Source organism: Hyposmocoma kahamanoa, unplaced genomic scaffold (genome assembly GCF_003589595.1).
Source record: "Hyposmocoma kahamanoa isolate Upper Pololo Valley unplaced genomic scaffold, ASM358959v1 97871, whole genome shotgun sequence".
NCBI lineage: Eukaryota > Metazoa > Arthropoda > Insecta > Lepidoptera > Cosmopterigidae > Hyposmocoma > Hyposmocoma kahamanoa.
In genome coordinates this window covers 1-12,785 of record NW_020655448.1, presented here as the reverse complement: position 1 = coordinate 12,785, position 12,785 = coordinate 1, and the positions used below count along the sequence as shown (strand labels likewise).

The 12,785-nt window shown below is 37.0% G+C and overlaps 2 protein-coding genes across 2 annotated transcripts in view; one reads left to right on the top strand and one right to left on the bottom strand.

Annotated features, from left to right (window-relative positions):
• LOC113238727 overlaps positions 1 to 1,357 on the top strand; it is a 1,880-nt gene extending 523 nt beyond the window's left edge. The window contains exon 2 of the mRNA XM_026475565.1: positions 956 to 1,357. Coding sequence (XP_026331350.1) covers positions 956 to 1,357 — 402 coding nt within the window. The remainder of the gene's footprint in view (positions 1 to 955) is intronic.
• A 7,520-nt stretch (positions 1,358 to 8,877) lies between these two features.
• Positions 8,878 to 10,761, bottom strand: LOC113238726 (prostaglandin F synthase 2-like). The gene is made up of 4 exons (XM_026475563.1): positions 10,264 to 10,761; positions 9,846 to 10,084; positions 9,526 to 9,676; positions 8,878 to 9,028 (listed from the first exon to the last, which is right to left on the bottom strand). Exons 2-4 carry the CDS (start codon positions 10,028 to 10,030, stop codon positions 8,885 to 8,887), a joined length of 480 nt encoding a protein of 159 aa, XP_026331348.1. The 5' UTR covers positions 10,031 to 10,084; positions 10,264 to 10,761; the 3' UTR covers positions 8,878 to 8,884.
• Positions 10,762 to 12,785: the final 2,024 nt, after the last annotated feature.

The following is a 12,785-nucleotide window of genomic DNA, read 5'->3' as shown; positions in this document are numbered from 1 at the left end:
AATTAATCAAGACAAATTCATAATGATTACTGAAAAAATGCAATATATAAGTAATTATTTATTGTCGTAATGTGATTGCAACTTTACATACATTTACCTGAATGGGATTCTGATGAGCTGCTGTGTTCAACAAGATCACCCGGGGAATTGGATTAGGGGATCCTGGTGAACCGAATGTGAAGATCTATGCAGAGGTGGCAATTTAGGCAATGATAAATAATTAAGTTGCCATATGGATCATGTACCGCATATAGTTGGTTGCAGTCTACCACAGAACAATAACAGCAGAAGTGGTTAGTTAGATTAGATCTCGAAAGATTTACTTGAGTTCAGTCCGCCATTTTCGCTTTGTATGGTATAGCTGTGCGCGGTCATTGCTTCGCGCAAATTATCTAAAATCTCAGAAATTTGCCTTATTGCGCTGTTCTGCAGTACAAAAATGGTTGCCGCACCATAAATATTACCCGCAGTAGTATTTCATATCATCGGTGTCTTATTTTAAAAAACTTTTCGATTTTCTGTTTATCGAATTGATTCAGATGGCCGCAAGATGACAGCACGATGAATAAAATTTTAATATAAAATCAAAACGTCGTAACTTGCAATAAAGGTATTGAATTGAACTTTCAACGATATAGCGACTGGGTAAAGTTTATATATTAACAATTCAGAATTCAAAATTGTTGTGAATCTTTTTAAATTAGAAACTATGACCAATCATTATCAAGATTTCGTAGTATTTTTCATTAGTTTGTGTGCGTTTTGGCGACAGGCGGTTCTGACAGTAATCGAGACTTTTAAGGTTACTTTTTGTTCTCTGGCTTAAGGCACTTCAATTTTTTTTTTTCCCTGATAATGACACGTATTTACTTACACATATGAACTCAAAAATGGTAATATATTCTATTGGGTGTGGCGTTTGTTTGACAAATGATAATTGTACCCTTTGTTTCAGGACGACATTTCAGACACGCCTCTCGCTGTGTTATTCCTACAATTGGAAACTGTAGCTAACACATACTTAGATAGTCGACGCAAAGCGCGTCGCGCGAAACGACAGAAGACGTGCGAGAATGATCCGTCGGCTCCCATATTAGAGGATTTTGACTTGACAGCTTTATTAGAAAACGACTTCAACAACTTAGAAGTAGCTCCAAGCATAACAAATGAAGAGTTGATTAAGTTATTGAAAGACAATATTAGAGAGTTTGTTAACACAGATAATCTTTCGGACGACGAGGATGTGGACGGTCTCACGTCAAATCTGTGCCTCACTAAAGCCGTTATTGACGCCTACAGTGCACCCAACGTTATAGAACTCGTTAAACAAAACCTGTTCGCCCGATTGAATAGTTAGCTACTACTACTACTTCTACTTCTACTGCTACTTACTTTCTTAGCAATGTTTGTAATATTTTGATTGTGTATATTTTTTTAGAATAAGTGTAAACTAGGAATAAATTGACTAAATAATCTGAAAAAATAAATAAATAGATATATGTAATAGTTATGTCAAAGGTACTGTTGCTACCAGTGATAAGACATGAAAAAGAAATATATATTTATAAAAGAAATTATTAACGACCTTTTTTTAGTTAGTGCGGCACTGAAATTTGTTATTTGCCTGCTAACCGTACTGCCCTGGTTACAAGTTTGATGTTTTTAGTGTCGATACAGCGGCGGCGCACAGTGGACCCAAATTGATAATTCTTGGACATAGAAATAACTTGTGGAGTACCGAGCAAATTTTTTTTTATATTGTAGATACTAATATTCCTAACAACTTTTATTCGTGTACAATTTCTTGCATAGTTGATAGTTTCGGAGAAAAAAAGTAATAATTATTTTTTTGTATGGAGAAATATACATTTTATTTTTTACCTCAAAATATACGAAAATGTAATGTGCGTGGGTTACTTACAGTATAGTTCCAATAATTTTCTATGTAAAAAAAAACCCGTCTGCCTGTACTTGCGGTTTTGTAAGTAAAGGTGCGACAAAATTGCCTTTTTTTTAGCAAAATACATGAGCTTTGACTAAAGAAAAATTAACTTTATTGTAATTTAGAGAGTGTTATAACAATAACGCGAAAGTTAAGTAGAAACTAGTACATTGTGTTAAAAAATAAATAACATCTAGAAATTTGCCACTTTTTTACTCGTAAAACGCAAGTACCTGCAGATGGATTATTTTTTTCTTGATAGAGAATGATTGGACCTATACTGTAAATAAACCACACACATTACATTTTTTCTACATTTGGAGATAAAAAATAAAATGTTTGTCAAACAAAAAAAAAAAACTAAATTTTTTTATCTCTGAAACAATCAGCTTTTCAAGAAATTACATAAGAATAAAAGTTATCAGATGTTATTATGTATCATATGAAAAAACATCAGCTCTGTAAAATTGTTCCCACAATTGTCATATTTATTTATGAGAAATGTATTAATTTTGCAATTTTTTAATGCACAATTTTTATAACGTACACACTCAACATAGCCCCGCACTAGGGAAACCCTGTGTCGCGGGTGCCATGGACACACACGTAGACAACCACAAATTACACCCAAACTCACGAGAGAAATAAATGCAAATATTTCTCCCGACCCGGGAATCGAACCTGGGACCTCTGCATGGTAACCGTTCGGCCACGGAGGCAGTTATATAATAATATATAATAATTTAGCCTAAAATTTATACTTTTTATTTCCGGCATTTTTTAATCAGTTTTTAGGAATACAGAGCTGATATTTTTTCATATGATACATAATAATATTCCTAACAACTTTTATTTTTGTATAATTTCCTGAATAGTTGATAGTTTCGGAGAAAAAAATAATATTTATTTTTTTGTATGGAGAAATATACATTTTATTTTTTATCTCAAAATATACGAAAATGTAATGTGCGTGGGTTACTTACAGTATAGTTTCAATCATTTTCTATGTAGAAAGAAATAATCCGTCTGCATGTACTTGCGGCGAATTTTCAATGTCTTTTACACTTTGACCTGGAAGTGGAATCTGACAGCACCAACATTCATGCGTCATCTAGCGGGGGAAATAGTGTTCTTCCTTATTTCTATCTACTATAGGATGTACGCAGACCGAAACGTAATTCATATTAGTTGTACGAAATTATTATATTGAAATATAGTAAATAATAGTTATCAAAAAGCTGATACCTAATTAAAATAACATGAATTTTCGTCATCAATCGATTTTATGCCGGTCTAATCCATTGGTGGCAAACGGCGCGCACATCTACATGGAATTAGCATCGAGTATAGAATAAGCAATTTGACCTTAAACTTTAAGGCTGACTTTCAAGTTAAGTAAGTTTTGTTGTCTGTCAGTCTGAAGCGCAAGATTCTTTTTAGATTTCCTGGTTTCACCACATTCAGGAAGGGTAGATTTGATAGTTATGACGGTGGTGTTGCCATTCTTGTAAATATTTGTTTCCAATTTCAACCATATTTCTCTACCTCCTATGAGTGATAGTATGATGCCATCGCTGTTCTTATTAAAAATATGTATTGTATCTACATATCTCTATTCCTTTATCTTTATCTAATATAATGAAACCAATAACATGTTTTCTCAGTCGGGTGATTTTAACGGTTAACTCCAGTCGTGGGGTAATTCCTCAAACAATTATTATGGGGAAGAAATGTTAGAAATATTGTAGTGTTTTACACTGAACATTGGTTCTCCAACGAAGGCTTAAGTGCTCCGGATTTATCTGTGTGTACAGTCAAGAGCACATCAAGCTTGACACTTTGTAGGTACTATGTGTTCACCGAGCGAGCGGTCTCGTGTGTCTAACTGTCATGGCAAAGTACGCTCTATTAACTTAGGTTTCACGTTTTAACTTAAATGAGCGTCCCGGGCGCGCGGGCGAGTCTGGCTTGAATGCGGTCTACGCGGCGGCCGGGCGCGCAGTTGTATTATTAAGAGGAATTTAAATGTTGTCGCCTAGTGAATAGAATTCAGATTCGCCATTAATGTACATACATGCAGGCGTCGTAAATGGGCAGTCGCGGCGCGGCGGCCGCGCGAAAACTTTCTCCTCGTGTAACTGGGCGTTTAAGTGCGGTAATACACGTCCGTACCATATCATTGTATGAACACTCAATACACGTCCGATCCGATTATCGGAAATAGCATCCGATTTTATTACCGGTCCGATTGTCTGAAGGCGCGCTCTCCATACTTTTGCGGGGAGACGAAATACACGTCTGATTCTTAATAAATAAGAAGAAAATAATAATAACGCACACACTCAACATAGCCCCGCACTAAGAAAACCCTGTGTCGCGGGAGCCATGGACACACACATAGACAACCACAAATTACACCCAAACTCACGAGAGAAATAAATGTAGGCCATACAAATATTTCTCCCGGCCCAGGAATCGAACCTGGATACTCTGCGTGGTAGTCCGGCATGGTAACCGTTCGGCCACAGAGGCTGTTAATGTTTTCATCTTACTTGTATAGCGAGAAAAAACAATGGGTACGGTAAGTAGGCTCAGGACACAAAAATGGCTACGGTAATTAGGCTGGGAACACCAACTATCTTAGGAAAATCTATAAACTGTGACGAAAATCAATATACATTCAAACAAAATGTTCCGAACTACCAAGCGTGTAACATATCTAAGTTAATGTAAACTCAATAATTACTTATTTTTCCGGATTTAAATCGCGTATATTTGTTTTTCAAACAAACCGACGTTTCGGGCCCTTTACAGGTCCCATGGTCACGGTTGACTCCGGAAAAATAGTTTCATTTCCTGTGTGTAACAATCGCGAAAACCTAAGAACTCGATAATTACTTATTTGTGTAGAAAACAAACAGGTCGTCGCCTGTACCACGCTCTGCCAAATTCTCGATCTCTGATTGACTAATTAGCTCTAAAGCAATTGTACTACCTACTTCCTATTTGGCAAGGGCTTTTTGTAAGGCCCTGACAATCTTGTCGTGACCTGCAAAACGTCCGCATCTGCAAAAACTCGACTCCCCCTTAATGAAGTTTTTCTTTAAAACCAGGTAGGTACCTTTAAGGCAAATAGCAATGATTTTGTGCTAGGAAAAGTTTTATTACAACATAGTTAGCAGACCAGAAAACTCTATACTCTCTCTACTCTACAAAGTGAAGGAACAATTGATGTTCTGATACAACTATCTATAAACAGATTTACGTTAACTAGTTTGAAAGCTAGCACCTGTTTTTAGGTATACATTATCATTGGCTAGCAGCACTGATATAATTTATGTTAAAAGATTTGCACGATGTAGATAATTCTGATAACTTGTTTATTGCAACTCCAGATGGATAGGTCACATTCATCAGGTTTAGTGCGGTAATACACGTCCGATTTCGTGTCCGATGGTCGGATCCGACTATCGGATCGGATTCACTCAATACACGTCCGATTCATACGTCAGACTTTTTCTGAACTAACTGAAGTGTTGCCAATTTATGAGGAATTCCCCAAATACAGACAGTTTCAACTCAACAACTCGTTTGGGGATTTTGTTTGGATTACGCTGTGTGGGGAAAATGCCCTCGCAATCTAGAATTTTATCATATTTTTGTTACATTGATAATCACTGATAAAAACATTATTTATTTATTTATTTACGAACGATATTGATATTTTTTTCACATCGCACCCTCGCTGCTTATATTACATTTATGTAGAATTATTAGAAAACCGCTTATACGTATAAAATTATCCAGTAGGATTAGAATCACGTTATCTTCAATTGTAAAATTACTACGATTATCAGTCACCGGCAAGAGCCTGGCTGTTAAATAGGATGATGATGATCAGTCGGTGCGTGTTGAGCGCGCGACCCTTCCTCGTTTTGACCAGTCCCCTGTGTGAAAAAAGAAAACAACTGTTTCGGCAACAGCTGTTTTTTTTAACACAAAGCCGAGCAGTAGGTATTTTAAAGGACTATTCAAACACATCAGGGACGTGGCCGGGCGTGCTAGTTTGTATGAACTGCCGGCCAGTCCCGGCGCCGGCCCGGATACGGATATGTGTGAACGAGTTCATGTAAAATAAACGCAATGATATTTTTTTTGTCCCTGACGGAGCACGGCCCATCCACGTCTCGGGCACGGCCCGGATATGTATGGATAGACCTCAATACCACAACTTGTCACTCGTCAAGCTTAATTAGTAAGGTTTAAACTTAATTCAACTTGTTGAGTTTATATCTAATTATAGCATAACGTATATGTAATAGACGGGTACATTTTGACTTTCTTAATTATTTGATATATTTTTAAGCGTAGCAGTAATAATATAATAACTATTGAGAATGAATAAATATTATTACATGTCGGAAATATTTTTATTTGCTCTCCCCAAATTTATAATCTTGATTTTTGGGGATTTGAATAATTTGCATTGGCAACGCTGCAAATTGGAGGGAAGAATCGGACGTGTATTTCGTCTCCCCGCAAAACTATAGAGAGCGCGCTATCAGACAATCGGTAATAAAATCGGACGCTATTTCCGACTCGGACGCCACGTCTCGTGTATTGAGTGTTCATACAATTATATGGTACGAGCGCCTTCCGGTAGTCGGATCAGACTATCGGATCCGACTATCGGATGGAAAAAACGGACATGTATTGTCGCTCTTAATCGTTCCAACCACGAGATTTATGATTGCATTTAGGTTGTAGGACGTAGTTAATCAAAAAGAATCCAACAACAACTTTACAATTCAGCTACGTATTGAAAGGCAGACAACATAAGCTACAAGATCCATCGGGTATTATCATATTATTGAAAAATACAAGATATTGAATACGTGATGTATGACGGAGCGTTGAGGTCGTTCACCTTAATGGTTATCGCCAAGGAGTACAATACAATTTTGGAGACGAATATACACGCACACGCTTTCAAACGCTTAAAGCGATACAAGTTTTTCGAAAAGTGTGTTTCAACGCATTCTATGAAAATACGTACAGCGCTAACGAAATCGGTGATTGGTTCAACACCAACAATGTTACGTGTATGTGTAGAAAGGAGTAAAGCAAAATTTTTGGAAGTTTGTCCAGCTGTTAGTAAATATTCAACACGAGCTTTCGAAAAATAATGAAAAGTCGTTCAATGTATTTCCTGTGTATTCTCACGAGTTGAAATACCTCACCTACTCGCGGGGTCTGCATGAATTTTTACGCAGATTTGCCGGCAGAACACACCATCGTCGTGGACACTTTTTTCAGAAAATATCAAACAATATTGCAGTAAATATTTCAGCCTGCCCAGAAATTTCGGTTATAGTTTTTACACCGACGGCGTTAGCGTTTCAATGTCGATGAATAGATTAGTTGAGAAAGGGTACAAATATAAGGCAAACAAGTGAGAAAAGAAGAAGCAGTTGAAAACAGTTGTTATAGGAAATATAATAAAGTTATAGCCGTTGATCCAAGCGCCAAAACTCCGATAGTTACATGCACGAGAAACAGCGACGGGTTTGAGTACAAAACGCTGAAAAAGGGTAAAGTTGTATACGAAACTAAAGTGCGGCATCGAGAAACTTCTTCTCTCTTCTCTTCTCATCTTATGTAGATTATAAAGCAACTTTATAATAAATAAGGTACGACATTCATAATATGAATTTATAACCGTCTGAATTACGTGGAATAAGCAACGTGTCCTATATCTATGTGTATATTATGCTCCTTACCTGTAGTACCAAAAGCACACCCTGGACACTCCATACAACGGTCGAAAATTATTTACCTACTACTACTACATGCAGCAAGGCGCTATGTGCACTCGCGCAAATGTGGCGTGAAGTGGCAGGGTTACCGATCACTTTCTCGCACTATTACGTTACGTGGCCAGAGTGGCAACATAGCGAAAACTCTAACGCGAATCTATCTTTGGTTATATTAATAGAATCCTAACGATTATACATGTCCATTAGTATTTATATCGATATATTATTATATTTTTCATTAATTCACTAACTAGAGTAATATTGAAGATTTATTTCAAAAATATATTAAAATCACTTCAAATGTTATATTCGGACATATATACTTTTAAGGTAACCAAGGTATTTGAAATTGCTTGTCCAAGTTTAGTTAATAATTAGATATATTCACTACCTACGTAATATTTATCGGCAACACGAATAGAAAATTCGCGAAGTCATGGCGTCTCATTATATTGATACAATATATCTGTATTTTGTTATACATACATATATTACTCTGCAGTAAATAAATGAAGAAAACAATAACTAAATGAGTCTCTGACATACTTTTTTTTTTAATTACTTCGTTTCATCTCTCGGAAAATGATGATAAACAGCCGTACACAGCACAATTCACGACCATTATAAATAGCAACGTAAAATTATGTTTTATATTGACGTACAAGTTTCGTAATGAATAAATGAAAACTACATTCAAATATCAAAGCCGTCTTCGCGCGAAAACGGCTCGCCGGCAGCCTTGTTGTCGTTCAGTCAATGTGACGGGCAATGTGCAGGGCGTGGTGCGGTATCTAAAACTAGGGAGGGGCGGAGAGTATCCGTTCTCTTATTCTTTATTCTCTGCCAAAAGCATAAATATATCCTCGTGCGGAATGTGGATTGTTCATTATAAGGTCTTAGCAGGCCTCCAGGTCAATAATAAGGATTTGTACCTAGGTACCTAATTTATTGTACAACACTGGAAGAATTCGTTAATAAAGGCACTCACCATTTCCGTACAATGTTTTATTGGTAACTTTAAGTCTATTTCATGCACTTTCCTTTCAACTAATTATTGCTATGATTTATCATGTATTTTCCAGGTTAATTTCAATCCAATTTTGGTTTAGGTCAAATTTAGGTTAGGTTATTTCTTAAAGGGAAACTCGGGATGAGAATTCATGCCGACGAAGAACGAGAAGTCACAAATGCGACCGGCCTCGCCTCGGTCCAAGGCACCCAGCTCCGACATCTCGCTTTCGCTTAGTTCAAAATCCCATACCGAAATATTCTGTAACAAAATGTAATATTTTCATATTTCGCTGTTAAGATTATCATCAAAATTTAAGTCGTTAAGGCAGCGGTGGTCCTTGTAGGAACGGTAAAGTTTGGATAAATTTACGCCATTACCTTAAATGCTCATGAAAGGTGACTTAAGGTCGTATTCTAGAACTCTACTCAATGCTCAAGTCAGGATTTAAGTATGGTTTAAAGCACTCGAAATCATACTCAAGTTCCTGCCATTAGGGTCGTATTTCCAGTGCTTGTGTTTCCAGTGCAATCCTGACTTGAGCATTGAGTACAGTCCTAGAATACGACCATAAGTGATTCCTTTCTTGAGTATTTAAGCCGTGATATTTATGGGAGATTGTTATTTTTCCGCTGTAGCATACGAGTACAGACAACGACAAAGGAGCAATGGATGAAAACCCTGATTCGAAAATAATAAGTTGACGACCTGGTTCTTGTGTCTGTGACTACTGTGTTAGTTGGGAGGGTAAGTCTAACCTGTTTGATACGATTGGGGTCGGTGCTTTTGGGTATGACGGCGACGCCGCGCTGCAGTGTGTGACGCAGTAGTATCTGTGCCGGAGTACGTGAATGTTTTGCTGCGATGCGCTGCACCACAGGCAGTTGCAGTAAATCTGGATACTCGCGACTGGTAATATACAAGTAGACAATTTTAGAGTGCCTATTTAACAAATAAGGATGAGTACTAACTATTATTATTTCATCCATGCAAATTGACTAATTTCACTCGTATTACATACCAATGGCCAAAATTGCACTTTGATTGAATAACATTGCATATTGGTAGGGTGGCTTACCCAGTCTTAGAAGCGAGTACTTCTGCCAACATTTTAGAGCCGAGTGGTGAGTACGCGATGACGGGGATGGCCAGTTGTCTGGCGGCGGCAAGCAGCCTGGGTTGCTGGCAAAGTGCATGAACCTCTATCTGCAGGCAAGCTGGTCGGGCCACACCACACAAACGCCGAAGTTGTTTCTCGTTCATGTTTGACACTCCCACGTGCCGTACTCGTCCAGATTCCTTGAGCTTCAATACAGCCTGGAAAATATTTTTAAAGGTTTCAAATCTGTTATTTATAAATACGAATTTCTACCCATTCGTCCATCGCTTGGTTGTGGTGAAAATCTGTAGGTTTTATCAAAAATTCTTTACGTACACTGATCGTAATACTGTTAACTGTGACTCTTTGAAGCTATGCAACGATGGTCCTAGTTTACCTATTTTTGGTTATGCACGAAAACCTCTCCACGACCACAAAGTTTGTTCGGTGGTTTCGTTAAACGATTGATGTAAATCATTTTTTCTGAGAGTGAGTCTCTTATTTTGAGGGGTTGAAATTTCGCTGGTTTTTCTTTTAATTTCTTTTTTTCTTCTTTTCTTTCTGAGGCTGGTGTTGTAGCTGTTACAGATGTCGGCGTAATAAATCTTCTAGTCGTTGTGGCCTCAACTGAAATATTGCTAAATTTTTTGGGCACGTGTAATACTATTACATCATTAGGCTTTTTTAGGTTGTGTCCAGAATTCTTGTGTTTGAATTTACGACTCATGGAGTTCATCATAATCTTGAAAACATTGCAGTGCTTTCCTCGGGGTTTTTTCAAGTTATTGACACTGCATGTTGTTTTATTTAAAGCATTAAAGTTACTAGAAACGGATTTGGTCAGTATGTGCGATATTATCTCTTGGCTCTGTTTGGCGTCGTACTGACTGATTATTTCATTACGTCTTTCTGTAATGAAGTTGCTCCATTTGTGTTCCTATTGACTTAGGACATCATAATTATTATTTCTTGGCAAGTAAGTACTAGACTCTTGTTTTACTTTCACACTTTTATTTTCTTTTTTGGGTTTTTTATTTCTGCGCCGCAAAACGCTACTTGTGTTTTTTGTCTGCGCAAGACGTTCTTTTAAAGGACATAAGGAGCCAGCCCTCGGATTTTTACTGCATTCTGTATCTGTGCTCATGTAACTCTCGGCATTAGACGAATATAATAATTTTAGCGGATGCCGTTGTTGCCTTACCAATACCTTCTTCTTACTACAGATGTCCTTAGTAACTTTTTTATTTTGACGTGTAGAGGTTTTATTTCGTTTCCGCGAAACCGTGGATATTGCACCATTATGTGTCGAAGTATTTTTTGATGCATTGTATCTTCCCTTTGCTTCACATCTTGCGCTGCTGGATATTGGCATATTATACTTAACTGGAACTTGCGATACGATGATAAGTTAAAGACCTCCATATTGTTTGTTATGTTCCCATTCTATGGTCTAAAGGGAATTTTTAGAGAAAAACAAATTACGTTGTGTTTGATGTGTGTATTGTCACCTGTCATCCCAACCCACGCCACGTCGCTTGTCACTAAACATTACATTCATACGAAAAAGTTTTAAATGATTTTAGTAACTCTTTGGAAGTTTTCCGAAATTTCTGTAAAGTGACTTTGTTTAGGATCTGCGCAACTTTTACATTAAATTTTATGCGCTTTGCGGTACTCAAACTATTGTTATGTCGTACAATGTTGCAAACGGCACCTTCAAATGTTGAGATTTTATGGCTTTGTGGTGTGGTAATATCGATACTCTCAAAGGAATCAGCGTTATGTATGCTAGGAGGTCTATCGTAACATCCGCTATAGCAGCACAAACTCCTAAATCCTAACTTCGGAAACGAGATTCGACTAAGAATACAACGTTTTTCTATTAGTTTTATGGTTTGGGTCTCGACCGCTGCGCAATCGCCTCTCTCCTTAGGGCTCTCTAATACAGTATTCGTTCCAGATGTTTTGTCTAATCTGTACAATGTTGATGTTATTTCATCCGACTCTTTGATTTCGTCATCTATATCTCTAGATTTATGTCGCTTTGCCACAGCAAGACACGTGTACACTTTAGACCTTGGAATTTGGTCACTTTTATTTATAATTGATTGCTTATACTGATGGCGTTTTCCTGATTTTTTGACATTTACAGTGCATATTTGACCTAGAACAGAACACTCTTGTTCGCTGCTGCAGCACAACAAATTTAGCGGCGGACTTGTGACCTTCTCACATATTCCAGGGTTGGGTTTTGCTTTTTTAAAATAATTGCCTCCCATTTTAATTTATCTCTTCGTACCGAACTAAACAGAGGGTTCCATTTATATAGTAACGTATTTTTATTATTCTTCTACAACTTTTAAGTGTAATTGTATGCTTGCGGTTAACATGATTACCAAAAACCTTAGAGGATGGAAAAAAAAACCAAAAACTGACCAAGACAATGAAAACTTGACATCGATATGGCATCGATATTCCGTTGAGGTAACATACCGTAGTATATGTTCTTTTTGTAAAATATATTTTTGATTGTGATCACGCAAATTCGCATGGAACCCATAGAATACTTGCTTTCGTGAAAACACGAGCCCGCAGGGTAGTTTTGTCGTATTCGTCCGTCTGTTGCTTAGAGGATGGAAAAAAATAAAGTCTAAGGTCTGTTGGCACTTTTTGCAATGTAGTCTGCTGAAAAATATTATTATTGTAGCTCTTGACGCATGCAAGAATTCATTAAAATCTGTAAGAATTTTTAGCAAAAATTGTAATGGAGCGTTGGCCGCAAGATCATCAACTAACTAAATAATAAGAAATTAACAACAACAAACAAACAACAACAAAAGTTACAAATGAGCAAAAGTATTCATGAAAAAATTTAAATTATACCTTTATAACTTTATACAAATTGGAATTTTTAACAGT

Coding starts and splice junctions, on each gene's coding strand:
- LOC113238726 (XM_026475563.1), bottom strand. CDS start 10,030: ATGAACGAGAAACAACTTCGGCGTTTGTGTGGTGTGGCCCGACCAGCT. Junction 9,677..9,845: donor GTACTCGCTTCTAAGACTGG/GTAAGCCACCCT, acceptor GTATATTACCAG/TCGCGAGTATCCAGATTTAC. Junction 9,029..9,525: donor ACCCCAATCGTATCAAACAG/GTTAGACTTACC, acceptor ATTTTGTTACAG/AATATTTCGGTATGGGATTT.